The sequence below is a fragment of the Oncorhynchus masou genome, chromosome 33 (genome assembly GCF_036934945.1).
Source record: "Oncorhynchus masou masou isolate Uvic2021 chromosome 33, UVic_Omas_1.1, whole genome shotgun sequence".
NCBI lineage: Eukaryota > Metazoa > Chordata > Actinopteri > Salmoniformes > Salmonidae > Oncorhynchus > Oncorhynchus masou.
The window spans coordinates 30760066-30779077 of record NC_088244.1 but is presented as its reverse complement, the minus strand read 5'-3'; the positions used below and the strand labels follow the sequence as shown (position 1 = coordinate 30779077).

General features: G+C 39.8%; 1 protein-coding gene across 1 annotated transcript in view; it reads right to left on the bottom strand.

Annotated features, from left to right (window-relative positions):
• The window catches only part of LOC135528246 (calmodulin-binding transcription activator 1-like), a 477130-nt gene extending 459188 nt beyond the window's left edge, over positions 1-17942 (bottom strand). The window contains 2 exon segments of the mRNA XM_064957197.1: positions 12837-12938; positions 17885-17942. Coding sequence (XP_064813269.1) covers positions 12837-12938; positions 17885-17909 — 127 coding nt within the window. The 5' untranslated portion in view covers positions 17910-17942.
• Positions 17943-19012: the final 1070 nt, after the last annotated feature.

The window sequence follows — 19012 nt, the reverse complement described above, 5'->3', positions numbered from 1 at the left end:
AGGTAGCCTATCTGGGAATCGGCTTCAATTACACACAACTTGTTATTAACTGTCGATTATATGTCCGTCTCCCATAACTTTACACTTGACATCAATATTTCCATATCCACAAAGCGAACCATGGGGCCTAATGCACAAAATGTAAACGCCCAATCATACTACTTGAATACCATAATTATGTGACCATGTAAAGCCCATTGCTTTACCTGGTTACACTATATCTTACATTTCACAATCACACCACATGGATAATGTAGCAAATTCAGTGCAGAGTAGACATACTTAGATACAATCATGCATTAGGCCCATGCTATTCAAGGTCCTATTGTTCATTCAAATCATATTGCCTCCTCATTCCTGCTATTCAAATATACAGATGGCATTTCATCCAACACTTAGGTGTGTGCAAATGCTATTTGTCTGAAGACCAAATTTACTGTGAATGTATGGTATTATGGACAAAACTAATAAGAGTTTGGGATGAATATTACAAGGAAATTAAAATAACATTTTTTGTAAGCAACACACGGCTACGAGAAAATGTATGCATCCATAGCTTTTGCAATTTACATACTAAATGAGCATAGCTCATTCCCAACCAACAGCTTATCATTTGGAGTGGGTTTAAACAGAGAGAGGAGTTACTGTCTGCCAGTCATAAAGGCATGACATCCTACAAGCAGGCGGTCTTTCAAAGAATGGAAGCAATGCTACTGTACTGTACAACGCACTAACCTTGGCTACTATGTAAATCAAGTTTTCTGAATAATTATTTGTTAGGAGAGAAATTCACACTGAATAATGATGTGTTACAAACAAAACGAACATGATCCATTGTAGACAGCGTTATGTTTTATAGGACTACATTTTGGCCATGGGCCTAAAGAATCATTTTCTTTCACAGCTTTACATTCTCCTACCGAAGTCACCCATCTAGACAAATCTGTGGCAAAAATAGCATTGTTTCCTGCTGAATTTGATTATTTTACTGGTGAGTGTGATAATGTGGACTTGCGCCCATCGTGCATTATACTATTTCCAATTACTATTATACACTACATGACTAAAAGTATGTGGACACTGACTCGTCGAACATCTCATTCCAAAATCATGGGCCATAATATGAAGTTGGTCCCCCTTTTGCTGCTTGAACAGCCTCCACTCTTCTGGGAAGGCTTCCCACTAGAAAGATATTGCTGTGGGGACTTGCTTCCATTCAGCCACAGGAGCATTATTGAGGTCGGGCACTGATGTTGGGCGATTAGGCCTGGCTCGCAGTCAGTGTTCCAATTCAACTCAAAGGTGTTTGATGGGGTTGAGGTCAGGGCTCTGTGCAGGCCAGTAAAGTTCTTCCACTCTGATCGCTTTGTGCACGGGGGCCCTGTCATGCTGAAACAGCAAAAGGCTTTTCCCAAACTGTTAACACAATGTTGGAAGCACAGAATCATCTAGAATGACATTGTATGCTGTAGCATTAAGATTTCCCTTCACTGGAACTAAGGGGCCTAGCCCAAACCATGAGAAACAGCCCCAGACCACTATTCCTCCTACACCAAACGTTCTCTTGGCATCCGCCAAACCCAGATTCGTCCGTCGGACTGCCAGATGGTGAAGCGTGAGTCATCACTCCAGAGAACGCATTTCCACTGCTCCTGAGTCCAATGGTGGTGAGCTTTACACCACTCCAGCTGAAGCTTGGCATTGCTCATGGTGATCTTAAGCTTGTGTGTGGCTGCTCAGCCATGGAAACCCATTTCATGAAGCTCCCGACGAATAGTTATTGTGCTGACGTTGCTTTCAAAGGCAGTTTAGGACTCAGTAGTGAGTGATCCAACTGAGGACAGACAATTTTTACGCACTACTTACTCGGCAGTCCCGTTCTGTGAGCTTGTGTGGCTGAGCCGTTGTTGCTCCTAGACGTTTCCACTTCACAATAACAGCACTTACAGTTGACCGTGGCAGCTCTATCAGGGCAGAAATTTGACAAACTGACTTGTTGGAAAGGTTGCGTCCTATGATGGGGCAACGTTGAAAGTCACTGAGCTCTTCAGTAAGGCCATTCTACTGACAATGTTTGTCTATGGAGATTGCATGGCTGTGTGCTTTGTTTCTCTCAATTTATTTTTACACCTGTCAGCAACGGGTGTGACTGAAATTGACAAATCCACTCATTTAAAGGGGTGTCCACATACTTTTTTATATAGGGTATTTGTGTATTTGTTCGTAAAAGAAATGTGAAAGAATGTTTATTTATTTGTCTAATTTGAAGGTGTCTTTTTAGTCGAAGGATAATAATAGACCCTTATAATAAAACCTTTCTGATCTGGTATTAATTCAAGCAACCGCACTTGCTTTTGAGAGCGTTTCAGTGGAAATCATCTTTAGTACCAGGGGTATAGCATCTTTCTCTGATTGTTATCCTCCAACTAAAGCCACTGGTGACCCATCATGGCACATCTGCTGAAAACATTGCATTCTTTCCTGCTAATGTATTTTACAGGGCTATTAATGGATGAATTCTTAACATTCTATCAATTCTGGTGAGCCCATGCACAGAGAGCCCATGGCAAATACTTCTGATTTTAAGTACAGAACCTCCATTCCAGTCATGCACTAGGCCTATGTCAAGAGACCTATTGAAAGGGAACCGTCTAGTAAGCCCTAGCTTGTAGAATCCCACCATTCATTCACATGGTACAAACTGCTCTTCCAGCCACCTGATCAGGGAGGGAGAGAAACATCAGAGCCATGTTTAGTGTTGCTCCCACAGGGAGCAGGTAGTAGAGATGGATTTTTTAGCTGTTTGCTGCATCCAGCTGTACCTAGTAATTCTGCGTGTGTAAACTATTTTTATATGAGCTGAGCTGAATAGGTATCTGTAATCATTCGCTTCGCCCAATTAACAAGCCCGTGCAGCATCTGCTTATAGGTACCACCAAAGTGGTGTTATTGTTGACATCAGAGGCAAACAGGATAGAGCTAAATGATCAGAGATGTACCAGGGTCATGGCTAGAAAGGATCCAGATTTTGTCAAATTAAAGTCAGATTTTACTTTTTGTAGCAGGTTAGGAGAACTTACGCAGCAGGTTAAGATAATTAACATAGCAGTTCATAAGAATTAGATTAAGGTTAGGAAAAGGGTTAGGGTTAGCTTAAATGCCCAAAAAATTGACTTTGGACTTTAATTTGACAAAAGCGGGATCCCTTCTAGCCATGACCATGCACCAGGGAGGGAAATGAGAGGGAAAATGGGACATGGGCAAATTAGGAACAACAAGGAAATGGGCAATAAGGTAAAAAAATCACGCACGAATATCTAACAAAACAAAAAGAGAAGTACATAACAAAAAGAGAAGTACATAACAAAAAGAGAAGTACATAACAAAAAGAGAAGTACATAACAAAAAGGGCAAAACATGTAAAAGATTGCATTATTAAATGCTTTGCTTTTTAAGACTAGACCAATTAGCTATTGTTGGACTAATTCTATTTTCTAACTTTTTTCTAACTGTGGATTAGCTTTCAGCATACATTGCATACTCTGTCTGCAGAATGTTCATGTGTTGTTTGTTTTCCAATGAGAAGCCATGTGAGTCCACTGTCCACTGAGTCCAGGCTCCAGCATTAAAGGTGATGTTTCAAGGCAGAGCAAACCAAACTCCGATATTAACCAGTTGTGTCCAGGGCGAGTCTTGGCCATCTCTCACCTTCCTCCCTACAGTACACACAGATCTCTTATAATACATTCCTCAGCAGAGCAGCAGCAGGCCCACTAACCTAGCCAGCCTATCCCTCACACCCTCAGACGACATCATCGAGGGGAGATATCATCATTAGTCCCATTCATTATTATTTTAATAACTGTTTGTACAATTTGGTTATAAGGATGTAGCATATAATATGCATGCAACTTAAGTAAAAAAGGTATTGTGTCAAGTTTAAAAAGCTCAGAGTAGAGCAAATCGCCGTGTTTCAGATATGGCATCCACGTTCCAGATATGTTCACTGTCTACCTCTTGAGCACCGTAAGAGGGCCATGTTCTCCGCTTCTCACACTGTCAAGCTCACGTCCTGTTATTAGGCTCAGACTGGCTCTCTGTTTGGAGAACACAGAACAAACCACAGAACCTGTTTTAAAATGCTAAACTGAAGCATATTTTCTCCCATTTATTAAGCCCACATTGTCAATTTGTTGCCATGTTATTTCAGCGATCCTCTGATTTTCTCCACTGGGCTTTTCCACAGCTGTGGAGGAGGAGAAGGTGTTCCTTTGAAAGCTTTAGTTCAAACAGAGTTTTGCTCACTAATAAAAGGTTTGTCAACTGTGCCGGTGAGACGAAAGGGAATCCACATATATATAGTAGGTGTGATAGATAGAGCCCCAGCCTGCTTCCACATGGGAATAGGTTGGATGCCAGACACACAACATAAGCCTTTGACAAACATCTGAAAGTCAGTGATTAATCTGAACCACAAATTACCTCTGAGAATGTTTATGCAGAAATGGAACATCTGCCAAAATAGAGATGTTCAAAAAAAGCACTTGTTGCTTAAAATAAATAAAATAGGGGGAGAAAATTGAGTTAAAGGAAATATTCGTCACACAACAAACTATGTGACTGTTCTTTTCCAAATTAATAATTTGTAACTATATGACTGTTTTTAAAACTGTCTTCTAGACCTAGGCCTAACCACCTTGTAAAATGTGTATTTCTTATTTCTCATCTACTTTAAGGATAAATGAAATCTGAGACTGAAATTAGATGTTTATCAGATAGGCCAAGATGTTCATTAGATGAAATTATATTGAAATGGTGGTGGTCTCCCTCTCCGTCTGAACATCGAAAGGGACATCCTGGGAAATCTGGGATTTATCTGCTTCTAATGAAATGAATCAGACTAGCTAGATGAAGGCCTTGCATTTTGATATTACCGTCCTGCATGCTAATTAATGTGCTGGTAATACAGTAGCCTAGGCCTATGGACGATTCCACACCAAGGACAGACCAAAAATATTTGAGGTATCTCAGATTGTTCTGGCAATGCTCACATTAATGTCACTGCTTTTTAATAAGCTTAATAGCTTCCGGGTATGCTGGGATAAGGACCAGAGCTACGGCAATTGGGCTGGCTTTGTAGTGCCTGTCCCGAATGGCTTGTTCTTGTGAATGGGCACCATGTCAGTAGTAATGGGATTTTGTAAATGTGTTATATTGTTATGTTGTATCATGAGAAAAGGATTGCAAAGGTGCAATGCATATAATTCATGATGTTTAGCTGAGTGGGAAATGTAGGCTTTGATGATGGTCATTTTTTAATTAATAAGTGTTTAGTATGTTCTGATGGGAGGGGCTTCCCATACAAAAGGAGCCTCTCTTGCAGTTCAAAAGGGCGACCATTTTGGATTGAGCTGTTGATGGGGCAGCATTGTTTTAAGCGGCCAGGATGTATACTTTTGGTGGCAGTACTGTTGTTTTTCTTTCGGATTCACTATGTAAATAAATACCCTCCCACAGAAGTCCCTTTGCGGCTCCGCCATCTTTTTATTTGATAGAGGTTAGGTTTTTCAGTTTAGCCTTCTGGTCTACTCTACGCGGCATAAGCTTATTAAAGAGCAGTGATACTATTAAGAGCAGTGTGCGGGTTCCTTCTATTTTCTCATCTTATTCAACTGTTACCATGCACCTGCAAAAAAGATAGCTCAGATGTTTGAGTGCCTTTTGAATTTTGAATGCTCACATTAATAAAAGTTCAGCAAAAAAATTGCAGTGAAAATCTGAAGTTCAATGTCAAACTGTGGGTCATGGGGTCGGCAGACTTTCAACTTACTCTTGAAAGTTGTAATTGTAGAATGGACAAGGTAACATTTCTAAATTGGGTAGTGCATCATCAGCTCCTGTTAGTCATTACATACCTTAGAGAACTATTTATAACTGGTCAGAAATGTCCAGAACAACTAGCCCATGTCAGCTAATGTTTTTTGTTGTTGCTGTAAACCTGAACCGTTTGTGTCATGAACAGAGCTTGTGCCCATTGAAATAGACGTGGTGAGTGCGGGCCCATGTAGGGGGGGGGGGGATGTTCTACAATGCTGGAAGGGAGCCTCGAGTTAAAAAGTTTGGGAACCCCTGGTCTATAGTGTGGTTTCTAGTGTTTTTGGGGGCTTCATAGTCATTTTCAATGATTATATAAAATGTTGGTTGCACCTCAATGCTGGTTGAACACCCTTCACTTCTTTCCTAATTACTTTAATGAACATTTCATTTAAAGAAAAATGTTTTATTGGTGTGTGTGCATTGCTTTTTTATACAGATCTTTTTAATAGTAATCTGCCCCCTTGCAATTAACCCTTTTTTCTCTCTCTTTTTTTGTTTGTTTTACATCTGAACCCTGTAAGAATACAGTTGAATAGCTATAAGGAATATAATGACACCAAGATGATACAGCAGACATATAACGCCTTTTAAAAAACGCCTAAAATGGCCACTTTCATCATTATTTTCTCAAAACCGGTTTGTGATACAAAGATAAAAAGCATGTCAAACATCCATCCGCCTAATTAAAGTTTCTATGTGAAAATTAACAGAACAATTTGAGATACCGGGCTATCCTGGCTTAGAAACGCCTGTATCTCTTAAAGACACAGTCAAATGCTGCACCATTGGGTAGGCAGCCTTCTATAGGCCTAATCAAGTCCCTTATAGCAAACATGGTCAACACAGTTTTAAGGCTATGATGTAAGATATATCAGAAGGCATGGCTGATAACAGAAAGAGCTCACAAATTGGAAGGAACAACAATGGAAAATGGAACGAGAAGAGTCTGAGATCTAAGATGACCCCCGATGACTTTCTAAGCCAAACTGATGAGTAAGGCCTTTATCTGTCGATGTATACCTGCCAGTCTGTATCGACTGACGATTTTAGTTGCTAATACTCTCAGATTAGGGAATGCTCATCTACCAACAAATAAGCCTACAGAGTTAATTGTGTGTAAGATTACATAAATAGACTAGCCTTCAATAGACACCTATCGGGAATATTATGAAATATATTTGTTTCCACCACCCTACGGAATTGCATCATTATGAGAAACAACCACGATCCTGTTTTGCAAATCAAATCAATGTTTGTCTGATTTTATGCAGGTATGATTATTATAGCCCACAAAATAAACTATCCCATCTGGCTAACAACAAGCAATTGGTTGTAAAACACAAGTGCAGCACAGGCAAAAACAAGAGCTTGTTATATCAGAACCCAGCTAGCACATTTGGTTCTTTGGAAGTTGTTGGAACATACGTTTTTGGTTTCCCATTGGCACTTGGAATGAAGCCCTACGGTTTTTATCATTCTGAGAAAGGAGGTTTTGGGAATATACATTTTTAGGTTGCAGAGAGGTTCTGAGAATGTTTTACTGTGAAAGTTTTCCTGGGAGGTTTTAATAACGTTCTGAGAATGTAAATTCTAGGTTATGTTATGGTAATTAAATAACGTTCTGAGATCATGTTTATATAAAACTTTGAATAACACTGCTAGCTTAGTTTGGGTTAACTGTTTTGAACTCCAAGCATGTGATTGCATTAATCATGCAATCACATTAACCTTTTTATTGTGGAACAGCATCAATGAGATTCAAACCTATAATCTTCTGTTCGTTATCCATTGAATTAGTCCCACAGAAGGTTGTTTCTTAACATTTTCTGTACTATTTGAGAACTTTCCCAATGTCAAAGCAGTTGGAGAGCGTTCCTATAACATTACCAAAATGTAAATTAAATGTAACTAAATATGTACATTTATGTAAATAAAGGTGAAATAAATAACCATGTTTGAACTTTAAGGAAACGTTCTGTTAATTAATGAAATTAAAGTTCTTTTGTCAAGTTACTTAAATGTACTGACAATGTTCCAAAGTCAAGCAACTATCCTGCACCATTACCACAGGTCAACCACGTTCTCACGAAGCACTAAGAAACACATGGTTCTCAAAACGTAATGTGCTAGCTGGGAAGGTGCTGAGTTGAGCTGGGCTGAGTTGAGTTGAGCTGGGCTGAGCAGGGCTGGGCTGGTGGGCAGCCAATTATTGCCCTGGTGATGATAAAGGAGCTGTCTAAGAGAAAGTTTGCCTAGGGCCTAGCCACCTACAGTACCACCCGACTACTCAGGTGATTTGGGCCCCTTCAAAAGCCAGTAAGGGGCCTATAAAATCTGCTGTTCTATGCCTACTACAGGGCCTGTTTTTGATGAGCACACTGTCAAGCCTATTTCTATTCCTTGGTAGTAGGGACTTGGGAGGGGATAAAGCATGCCTTTTCATGAGTCAGAACACCCTCAATCAAATAGACCCCAACAATATATATTCCTCTGTGCTGATCTTTGGATTATCACTGATCCTGCCTGTGAAGCAGCAAACAGTTGGGGGAATTTAAGGGTATCTGTCATGCTAGCTTGTTCTGGCCCCACCCTGGAGATGAGAGCGTGGGTCATGAGGCTGGAAAGGCTGACAAAAACAAATCTTTAATCAATACCCTGGCCCTCAACACAAAACCCTCCCTCCTCCGTCTCTGGCTCAGTGTGCTCCGAGAGTGACAGTTTTTCATTTTAATCTGTGCCTAGTGCTGCCCATATTGAGGGGAAATGGTGAGCTAATATTATGGTTCCTTGGCTCATTCAGTAAACCATTGTTGGCTGTGCATAGTGTCTAGGCTATTTAGTGAAGCACTTGTGAAGATCTAAGATCTATCTTAAGAACTACAGATGTAGGATCTTAATTTGAGCCAGTTTGCAAAATCAGGGAAATAATCCTGCAGCAACAGGACATTTTAATTATTTTGTGGATTATAATGAATGGACATTTTTGTAGGAGTTAATACCTTTTCCGTTAGAGAAAAACATGTCTGAAATGTCAAAGTGGAAATTACAAACAGAAGCCTTTTTAAACCTCAAATAAACTACAAGTTGCCAGTGGTGTAAAAGTACTTTAAAGTGCTAATTTTTTATTTTTTTATTTCACCTTTATTTAACCAGATACGCCAGTGGAGAACAAGTTCTCATTTACTTTCTGTGACCTGGCCAAGATAAAGCAAAGCAGTGTGACAAAAACAACAACACAGAGTGCCACATAAACAAACGTACAGTCAATAACACAATAGAAAAACGTATGTACCGTGTGTGCAAATGCAGAAGAGTAGGGAGGTAAGGCAATAAATAGGCCATAGAGGCAAAATAATTACAATTTAGCATTAACACTGGAGTGATAGATGTGCAGATGATGATCTGCAAGTAGAGATACTGGGGTGCAACAGAGCAAGAGGATAAATAACAATATGGGGATGAGGTAGTAGGGTCTGATATTTACAGATTGGCTGTGTACAGGTACAGAAGTAGGTTTTTGAGTATCTGTACTTTACTATTTATATTTTTTACAACATTTACTTCACTACATTCCTAAAGAAAAGTATGGTTTTTTTAAACAACTACTTTTAAGACTTTTACTCAAGTAGTATTGTACAGGGTGACTTTCACCTTTACTTGAGTCATTTTCTATTAAGGTATCTTTACTTTTTTTTATTTTTCAAGTATGACAATTGAGTACTTTTTCCACCACTGCAAGTTGCATTGCAGGAAAGTTCTCCTGCAAAAGGTTCTACATATGTAAGCTAAATCCAAAATAATTCACAACTGCCCAGTATTCAATATGCAATATAGTCTAGCTATGTCTTTAGTGACAGATGAACAACACTAGGCTATATCACAAACATGAATGCACAGTATATAACAGAAACATAACTCCAATCAGATAAACAAACAAAATGTTAAACAACAGTAAATAACAATATTAAAGGCATTAAACATCCATACACGAAAGGAAGTCAAGCACACAGCCATGCAGCAAACATATTTTCTATAACATGCAATTCAGCCATGCATTTTTCATTAGGCATACTCAATAGGCCCATTCAAGCATATGAAACACATGACACAGCAAAGACATCACAAGACATGCTAAAACAACATAGAACAAATTAAACAGACTGGTATACAATTAGAGAGCCTGGAGCATTTACAGGGTAATAATTACCAGATCCAAATCAATTAGAACCAGACATAGGGATCAAATAAGTGAATAGCCTAAAGAGTTATCTGTCTACAGACAGAAACAACCCTAAAGTGCCTCAATCCTTGTGGAGGAAAACACTGCTAACCTCATCCTCAAGGCCCACTAAAGACCCAGTCCATCCACAAACACTGTTCCCCTCTCCAGTGGCTGGTCCACACTGAAAACATTATTAGAATAGTAGGAATAAAAACACTGATTGAAGCGAAACCAGAGCTAGAAGGCATTGATTGGTCAGCCAAGATGCAGTGCTGGGCTAATAACATGCTGTCAATCAAATGCAATCAATCTGGGTGAGCTGTTGTAAGACATGTAGGAGTAGGGAAGGTAGGTAGAGGGGAGTTAACCTCTTTTGCTGAGTTGTTGCCATTACCCAAACAAACAACCACTTCTGATGACAAATAAAGCATTTGAGTTCCATCTCTAAAATTAGCTAATCATACACTTAGCATATTATTTGCATCAAAAGCCTCATTCTTAATTTCCATCTTGACTGCCATGTTGCATTGGCCATAACTAGCCTTTATGTTAACAGAAATATAGACAAATCTAAGCTATTGCTATATGAACCTCCTCTTCACTCTTTCTACAGTATGATGCCAATACAGACCTATACCCAAACTCTAAAAAGATTTAAGATCTCACTGATTTTGCATCTGGCTTAACAAGGCTTTGATTGGACTAACCTGAGGGGTATACTACAAAGCAGGATCAATGAGTTAGCCAGCTAACTTTGATGACCCAACCGGAAATAACAGATTTACTGGTTCATTAAGGAAGCTAAACTTAGAAATTGGTTTTTGGTTGTTGAGTCAATGAGACCATGCTCATTTCAAGCTTACCTTAACAAAAAAGGATAAAGTTATTTCAGAAGATTTTTGGCACATCTCATTGATCCTGTTTTGTGGTATACCACTCACTCTTCTTGATTAGCATAATCTCTTCAAATATGAATGATTAGAGGCAGTGAGTAGGCCCATACTTCTGAAAGTCAAAACAATGCTTGATTAGGCCCACTGCTAGGGGGGAAACTTGAGATGGGCTTTACTATGACAAGAGAGCAAATTAAAGTGCCATCATGTTTCCCTCACAGTAATCATAATAACAATGGTTGTTGTCAAAGACTCCACTCTACAGGCCAACTTTCTTACAGTCTGGTGACTCTTGATGGGGAGGGAAGAGAGGGAGATGTACACTTTTTGTGGAATGCTGGCCAACCAAATATCGCCGTTAGTTAGCCTGAATTATTTATATAACAGTGTTAGGCTACTTAGAGTAAAAAAATATTGAAGATTTGAGTCTACCATGGTGTTGCTAAATTGAACAGGCCTATATTCAGAAGTGAGGCTGAGAAAGGCTAAGTCAAAGAGCTGCAAAACATATTAGACAGGAAGTTCAACAAACGTGCACACGAACAGTTAACTGCCTGCAACAAACTGAAAACATCTCTTTACATATTTCAGCTCTCACCCATCCATGCAAAGCCCATCTCAAGGAGAGCAGAGGTGAGAGCTTGTGGCACGCACACGGCACACACACACGGCACACACACACACACACAGTCAGCCAGGGAAGGACTCAGCCAGCCCTTTATCATAACTACTCCCACAATTACTCAGATCACCGGTTTACCTGCCTGGGCCTGGGCTGCTCTGAGCAGCGTTACAGTGTCCTGGTGAAACCTCCAGGCAGCCAGCCAGGCAGGCAGAGAGAGCACATTAACTAGGCCGCCTGACATGGGAATAGGATGCCATAATAACACGCACCAGCATGTAGGGAGAGCAAGACTAGAGAAAACACTCACAAAACAGACTAGTCACAGCTGGGGGGGTGATGCGTTAGTCCCGAATCCCAATCACTAAGAATCACAGACTACAACACCAACCAACTCCTTTGCTGCCTCTAAATCTACATCTCAAAGTGTGTTGAGTAAAAACGCAGAGGTTTGAAGCGGCTAAAGCAATATCAAGGAGAACAGTGTAATGAGTGAAGAGCATAACAAGGAGATGTGGTTGATTTCAGCCTCTCTTTTCAAAACACTACTCCAAATACACTTCATTACCTAGATCAACAGAGTCATTGACAGTGGAGGAACTGTAAAGGAAGCTGCTGTGGTCTTTAAGCATGAAGAAAGAAGTCACTTTCACAGAGACACAAACTGCTCTACGACGCTCCAGCATGCATTGCAATCTTTTCATTAACAGAATGTTGTGAATTCAAAGGAGGCTCCTCTTGATTAGGCTAGCTGTTAAAACTGAAATTATGCAACTTATCAGGGCCATAGAAACACTTCTAGCATTTAACAAACATAGCAGCCTTATCCCAGTGCATTCCTCATCCAGATGAACGGATAGGAGAGCTTCTAGCTCCAAGTGGTAGCCTTCCTTCTCTTTCAGGGCCTGCCCTGCTCCTGATCTCCTGGCCTCAACCTGAAACAATCACTCTTAGTTAACGACAACACTTCTGCTATTGACAGCATGATCCCGTAAAGCAGACACTTCAATCACCAGAGCAGCAAGCTCCTCTCCGGTCCAGGAGGAACACCCAGAGCAGAAGAGGAGAGGAGGGGGGGTGGGGGTGGTGGGGGGGGGGTCAGATGAAAATCAAGAGGTAAATAAATGAATCGATGAATGAATAATAGATGTGCCAGCTATAGTGGGCTCTCGGAGCAGAGCACAGTGCCACGGGGGATGCAGTATTATTAACACTCTCTTACTGTTCATCTCTGTGTCATCACTGATACTCTTAGGAGGAGCATGGCCGGCATAACACACAGCTGATCTGTACATTCGATCCGGATTACGAATTTTCTTCAGTCCTTCAGGAGGCAAAAAGAGAGTAGAGAAAATCGAGGAAAAGAAGTAGGGTATTCTCCCAGATGCTTACAATAGCCCAGTACAGCCCTGTTTCTTTCCCCCATGCAAACACATTGACAGACAGGGAGCAGCTGGACAGTGAAGATGTTTACCTGCAAACAACAGATTAGAAACAAACCCCACAATAATGTAACTTAGGCTTGAGTTATTCAGGAGACAGAGTTATTACAGACACAACAGAAACTGGATAACAGTACTACTCCTAGCCCTGACCTTGGCTTAACCTAAACCCCTGGATTGTGAAGAGTTAGCCTGCAATATAGTATCATGACCAAAAGAAACAACTAACAGGACGGGTGATCACCACTATTCACTGCCGAGGTGTAAAGATAACATATTTCAGCAAAATAGTCATCCACAGCTATACAGTGGGCTATATTCAAAATAGTACATGCTACTGACAAAGAGCAAAGTGGTACACCTAAGCTCCAATAAGCATGGTCATACACCCCAAAATATTTCCACCACCAGGCATCTCTAGTGAAAAGTGAAGGAAATATTTTGATATTAGGTGCACAGTTGAAACTTTCACAGACATTTTTTTTAAACACACCATTTATGCAAGTGGGAAAAGTGGTTCATGAGTAGTTCTATGTCACCGTTGAGAGTTCAAGACTGACACTTCAGCTGTCACTGAGTCTGGCACATTTTACTTTACATCTCAATGATCTTAGAGATCGTATTTCCAAACAGTTTTGACAGGCCTAGCATACAATACATACAATACACCTTATTTTAAAAATGTAACAAAAAAGAAGTTGTTGCATCATGGTTTTATACATATGTAGAATAACTCAAGAGTTCTAAATTAGCTATTAATAAACAAAACATGCGTATCAGACAATCTGACAGATCCAGCCTGATTGATTTGTTCCATAGCATAGTGCCAGACATTTTGCTTGCTCGTTGGTATAGTCCTACATGATTGCTTATCTATTCTATTCATTATTTTTTCTATGCTGCTGAATAATGCATCTCTTGGTTTAAACGAACAGTTCTATTTTTTTCCCTATTCTAGGAATGGTCCCTAATGACGAGTGAAGGGGCTAGCAATCAGGCTCATTGTAGGCCTGGCTGGGTTTGATTCAGGTCGATATTGGTCCACATCACATCAGTAGTAAGCTGGATGAATCAATGTGATCAATCAGAGAGGGCCTTGGCGGCATAGAGACAGACTGGTCTAAGGTATGACACCACCTGTCATCGGCAACCAGAGTCAGCCAGAGTCTGGAGCACAGAGGGAGCAGACTTCCATCCATCCACACCTCACTAATTCAATTAAGGAAAAGGAAAAATCTCCAGCCTGATTCCTGGTTGATTCCACACAGAACTATTCAAAGGAATGGCTGAGGAAGAAACGGTCTGTCTGAGATCAGGGGGAGAAGGTCACTTTTTCGATGATGTAACACTAGGCTACAGCCTGACTGAAGTTAATGACTGTGTGATTTCCAGATGACTTATTCTATTTTTGCACTCTGTGAACTTTCCAAACCCAGACAGACATCAACTATAAATAGGCCCCTACCATATTTGTTTGCAAAAGCATTGATACTTTTAACGTGTATTATAGCCTCTCTTACTCACAGGTCTACAGTACAGTATGACCATATATCACATTCAAGTTGACATACAAGGTTATGTTTTCTCTGTTGAGGAAGATATCCTTCAGTGAGAACATGTTATAACCAGGTAAAGTGTACTGACCCAGAGATAGGCTAGGCTACAGAGGAGAGAAATGGCCTTCTGTCTACAGACCAAGGAGACTAAGTTAGTGGAGTGTATATAAGAAACATATCTGGCATTGCCTCTGTCCACTTCACACCCTTTATAAATACATGATCACCACTCTGAAGTCCTGAAGGATTCAAAGGTGTCGGGGGTTTACTTTAAAGTCTAAATTGGGAAGAAAAGATGTGTCACTTTATTGGAATGATCTTCATTCAACACCTGCTATTTCCGTTCCCTCCGTGACTAGTGGTATTCTTAGACTCACTGTTCTTTAGGAAGTGTTGGGGAAAGCCCTATCCCCCAGGGTCTAGCAATCAGTTAGATGGGTCAGAAGTAACTCCTGGTGTTACTCTGTACAAAGACGAGCACTGAGAGAGACTGGCTCGTATCCCCCTGGGAGTAGCACAGGATGTGAACTACAGTGCCATCAGGAGACCTGCCAAACAAGCAAACTATACCTATAGCCCCCACACCACCACAGTCCAGGTGCTTCAAGGACAAAGGGGAAAAAAATAGATGGTGTTCATACCTGTGGGAAGATTACTGGATATACAGGAAAACGGTAGTGCATTAGTAGCAGTGCTGAAATAATATAAATATTATAGATGTTTTATTTATTTTTATCTCTTAGGCCTAGACTATTCCATATTCTTCACATGTTCCTTTACTGAGACACATCATTGGATAACCGATTTTAAATGAATATTGGATAGAAAAACAAAGACTGGATGACTATTCTATGTAAAAGCTACCCGGCTCCAGATTGCCTGAGAGGACATTGTGTTTATGTGGAGGCATGAAGCACTCTCTCTCTCTCTCTCTCCTCCTTCATCCTCCCCCTCCCCCTCCTTCACTGACCAACCTCACAGGAACACCGAAAATAACTCAACCTGCTCAGCAATGGGAGTTTCAAGTCAGGGTTTCAGTAAAAGCTCCTGGTGATGGAGAGGCAAAGAAATTAACAAAGGTAGTGAATATAGATACATTCATCTTGTGTGTATGGATGTAATGCATTAGGTCTAAACGCCACTGTGAAGTAGTAAGTCATTCCTATTACAGAGATAGGTATCCTCCCTTTTTAATTTTGTCATATACATTAGGCCTACTACTGCACTTTAAATGTAAAGTGTGTCCCAGTACAGTCATTCCTTTTTCACAGCTCAATACCACCCCCCTGTGGAGTTTTGTTTAGGAGTTGGCACAACCAGCTCACAGGCTCAGCTCTCTCATCTTTGTTATTGTGGTCTTACACAACAGTATAGGAACACATTGACCATCAGTGTTATCTTTATCATGTAAACCTAGATCATAAGTATGTATAGTATTTTTATTCTACATTGGAGGTGGCTCAAGCTGTGATAAGGCATACACAAATAGAAAGTACAGGATGGCAACTATTTTTCCCTATTGAAGCTACTAAGCTCACCCTAAATGAACACTCCCCTAATTATTTTGACATCAATAGTTCTCTCTACATTAGTGTGTCAACATGGAACATTTCAGTGTATCTAATTATTTGATGTCTGTTTTAGGCCACTCTATGCATTCCAGATATTGCCAGCCATTTGAAAATATGAGCTCGCTCTTTGTCACCACCCCCTGGTTACATATGAACAATACAACTTAATGTATTTGAAAACATTATGAAGAGCATCGTAGACTAAATGCAAGAAAGCTCGACTGCAGTTTAAAAAACGACGCAGAACAACTCTAATGTTTATGACAACCGTGCACATTTTTAAGTTTAAAATGCATATACTAAGCCTATATACACTATAGGACTGAATAGGCTGTCCACTAGATTGTATTATTACATTCTATCAATAATTATGATGCAGTATACATATACTTCTACTGCAATTAGGATACTAATTATAACATTGATTTTCTTCTAAACAAATCTACTTTGCAGGTAAATATGGTTTAGTCATAATCAAGCCTCATAATAGCCTTAATTAAACAATGTTCATTGTGAACATGTGACGCTTCTAAATGCATGCATTCCTCCTGTCTTATTCTAATTATTTATTATTACTTATTCTATTATTATTATAACATTTTGATTATTTTGACAATGCATTTGACCTGTCCTCTATAATTTTGACTGTTAACTAATACTCAAGTGTTATAATCTCCTAATTAAATGACATATTCAAGTCAATATGGATCCAGACCAGATGCACATTTCAACCCAAATTAACTTCAAATATTCAATAGTGAAATAGGCTAGAATATCAAAACTTCCTTTTCAGATTGTCCCTTTGACAGAAAGTTAACACCCTTTTTGGCTAAATTAAAAACGCTCTTTAGAATCTTACTATCCATCACATCTGAGACACATCTGGTGGCATTCAATTCCAAAGCTGTGTATGGTACAACATTCTAGTTTATATATATATATATATATATATATATATATAGCAAACATCGACATGATTATAAAATAACACTTTTAACTGAGCAATAATATAATGTTGTCTGTATGACCGACACCAGCTAAAATCTCACTCGATAGGGTAGTTCCCTTTCCCTTTCAGGAACCTCAACCAACGGGTGATCTCGTCGAGTAAATAAAAAGATTGTCCAGGACTTGCAAGCAAGCATTTTTGTTACCAGACATGGTCACTGGATGGCTAAAATGCATTCTAAGCAAACTAAACTACAATCTAACGTTTGATACGTAGGATGTTATAGATATTCCATGTCAAATAGCCTATGTAATAGCTTGCTTGCGTTTATGTAATAAAAACAAGCTTATTTTCAAAGCTGGATAAATAGAAGAGAAGTTGGCAATGACATGTTGTTGTCATTAACTTAGCTTGTTGTATAGCTATTTAGCTTGCTACTTCACTGAACTGAATCTAGAATAAATTAGGATTATACAATCCGGCTCTTAGATCATGCTGGCTATTTTGTCTTCTTGTTTTTATCATGTGTAGGCTCTGATGGGCATAGCTGGCTAGAAGGCTAGCTAATATTAGCTGGCTAGGTAATGTTGTCTCCACGTTTAGCTGCCTGGTATTTCGGAGGAAATACAAGAGTGCTATTCTTGTAAAAACTCCACGTCTCTCATCACATATTTCACCAAAGTCTGACTTTAAAATATTGTATATCACATAGTTGTCTTACTGGTAAATTAATCCCATTATATATCTCTTACCTTCCGGCTTGTTTTCGGCAGCCATTTCCCCTTCGCGCGCAACATCCTCCTCCTCCTCACGACCGTGGGTACCACGCGCGTGCACGGCGAGGACAGCACGAGGAGGGACTCGAGGAGCAGCAGCGAGTCCAGCCAATGCAAACTTACCATTGGTTGTGAGGCAATGACTGACAATGTTACTCTGGAATGGCTAGTGACATCAAGAAAAAACACGCATCCAATGCAACTACCAGACCACGTCATTGGCCGAAATGTAACACCTCAAAAGTAAATGAACCAATCTGCTTTGGAATGGACTAATAATTATGTTATAATGACGCCATTTGGAATTGGGCATGAAGTCATAGTCTATGTCAGATTCAAATGTATACTGCTTAGATTAGGCAACATACACTAATTTCATAAAGTCAGCCATTTAGCGTATGCAACAGAAAAAAACGTATACATACATGTAAAGTGTTTATATAGGCTAATTGATAGTAGACGTTTACTATCCCTTTCTGCAGCTCTAACCATTTGACTTTACAACCCTGTGTTTTCTTTCTGCGTCCATTTTGCATTTATATTGATGTGTGGATTTTCTGTAATTCATGTAATTCGGGGCTCATCTCTAAAGAGACATTGAGACTCGCTGATAAGATAAAGGTTAAATAAAATACAAATAAATGTGTATCTGATGGGCCAGACGCATGGGTGCTGAAAAGACAGCTCCATTCATCGAGGACGCGGGTGATGTCACTGCGCAGCTATCGACACGCTCGCACAGCAGCATAGCAAACGGAGCGAAAATAACACTGAGCGAAAATCAAAGCCCCGAAGTCCCTATTCAGAAATACAAGACACTAAAAGCATTAGATATTATTTTTGAAGAGAGTGAGCATAATCATTATGTGCACAATGCACTGAATATAGCATGTATTTTAAAGTTCCGTGTGATAATAAACTTTATCACACGGAATCATGTAATGTGTCATTTAACAACTTTGTAACATTGTAATAAGGGAAGACAGTGTTGAAGTGTGAGTGTTCATGGATCTAACCTGCAAAGGAAGCTGACAGAGTTATCATGCATTGTACATTGTTTACCAAACTATTTAAGCAGTTGCCAATTCGGCTACAGAAATAGCA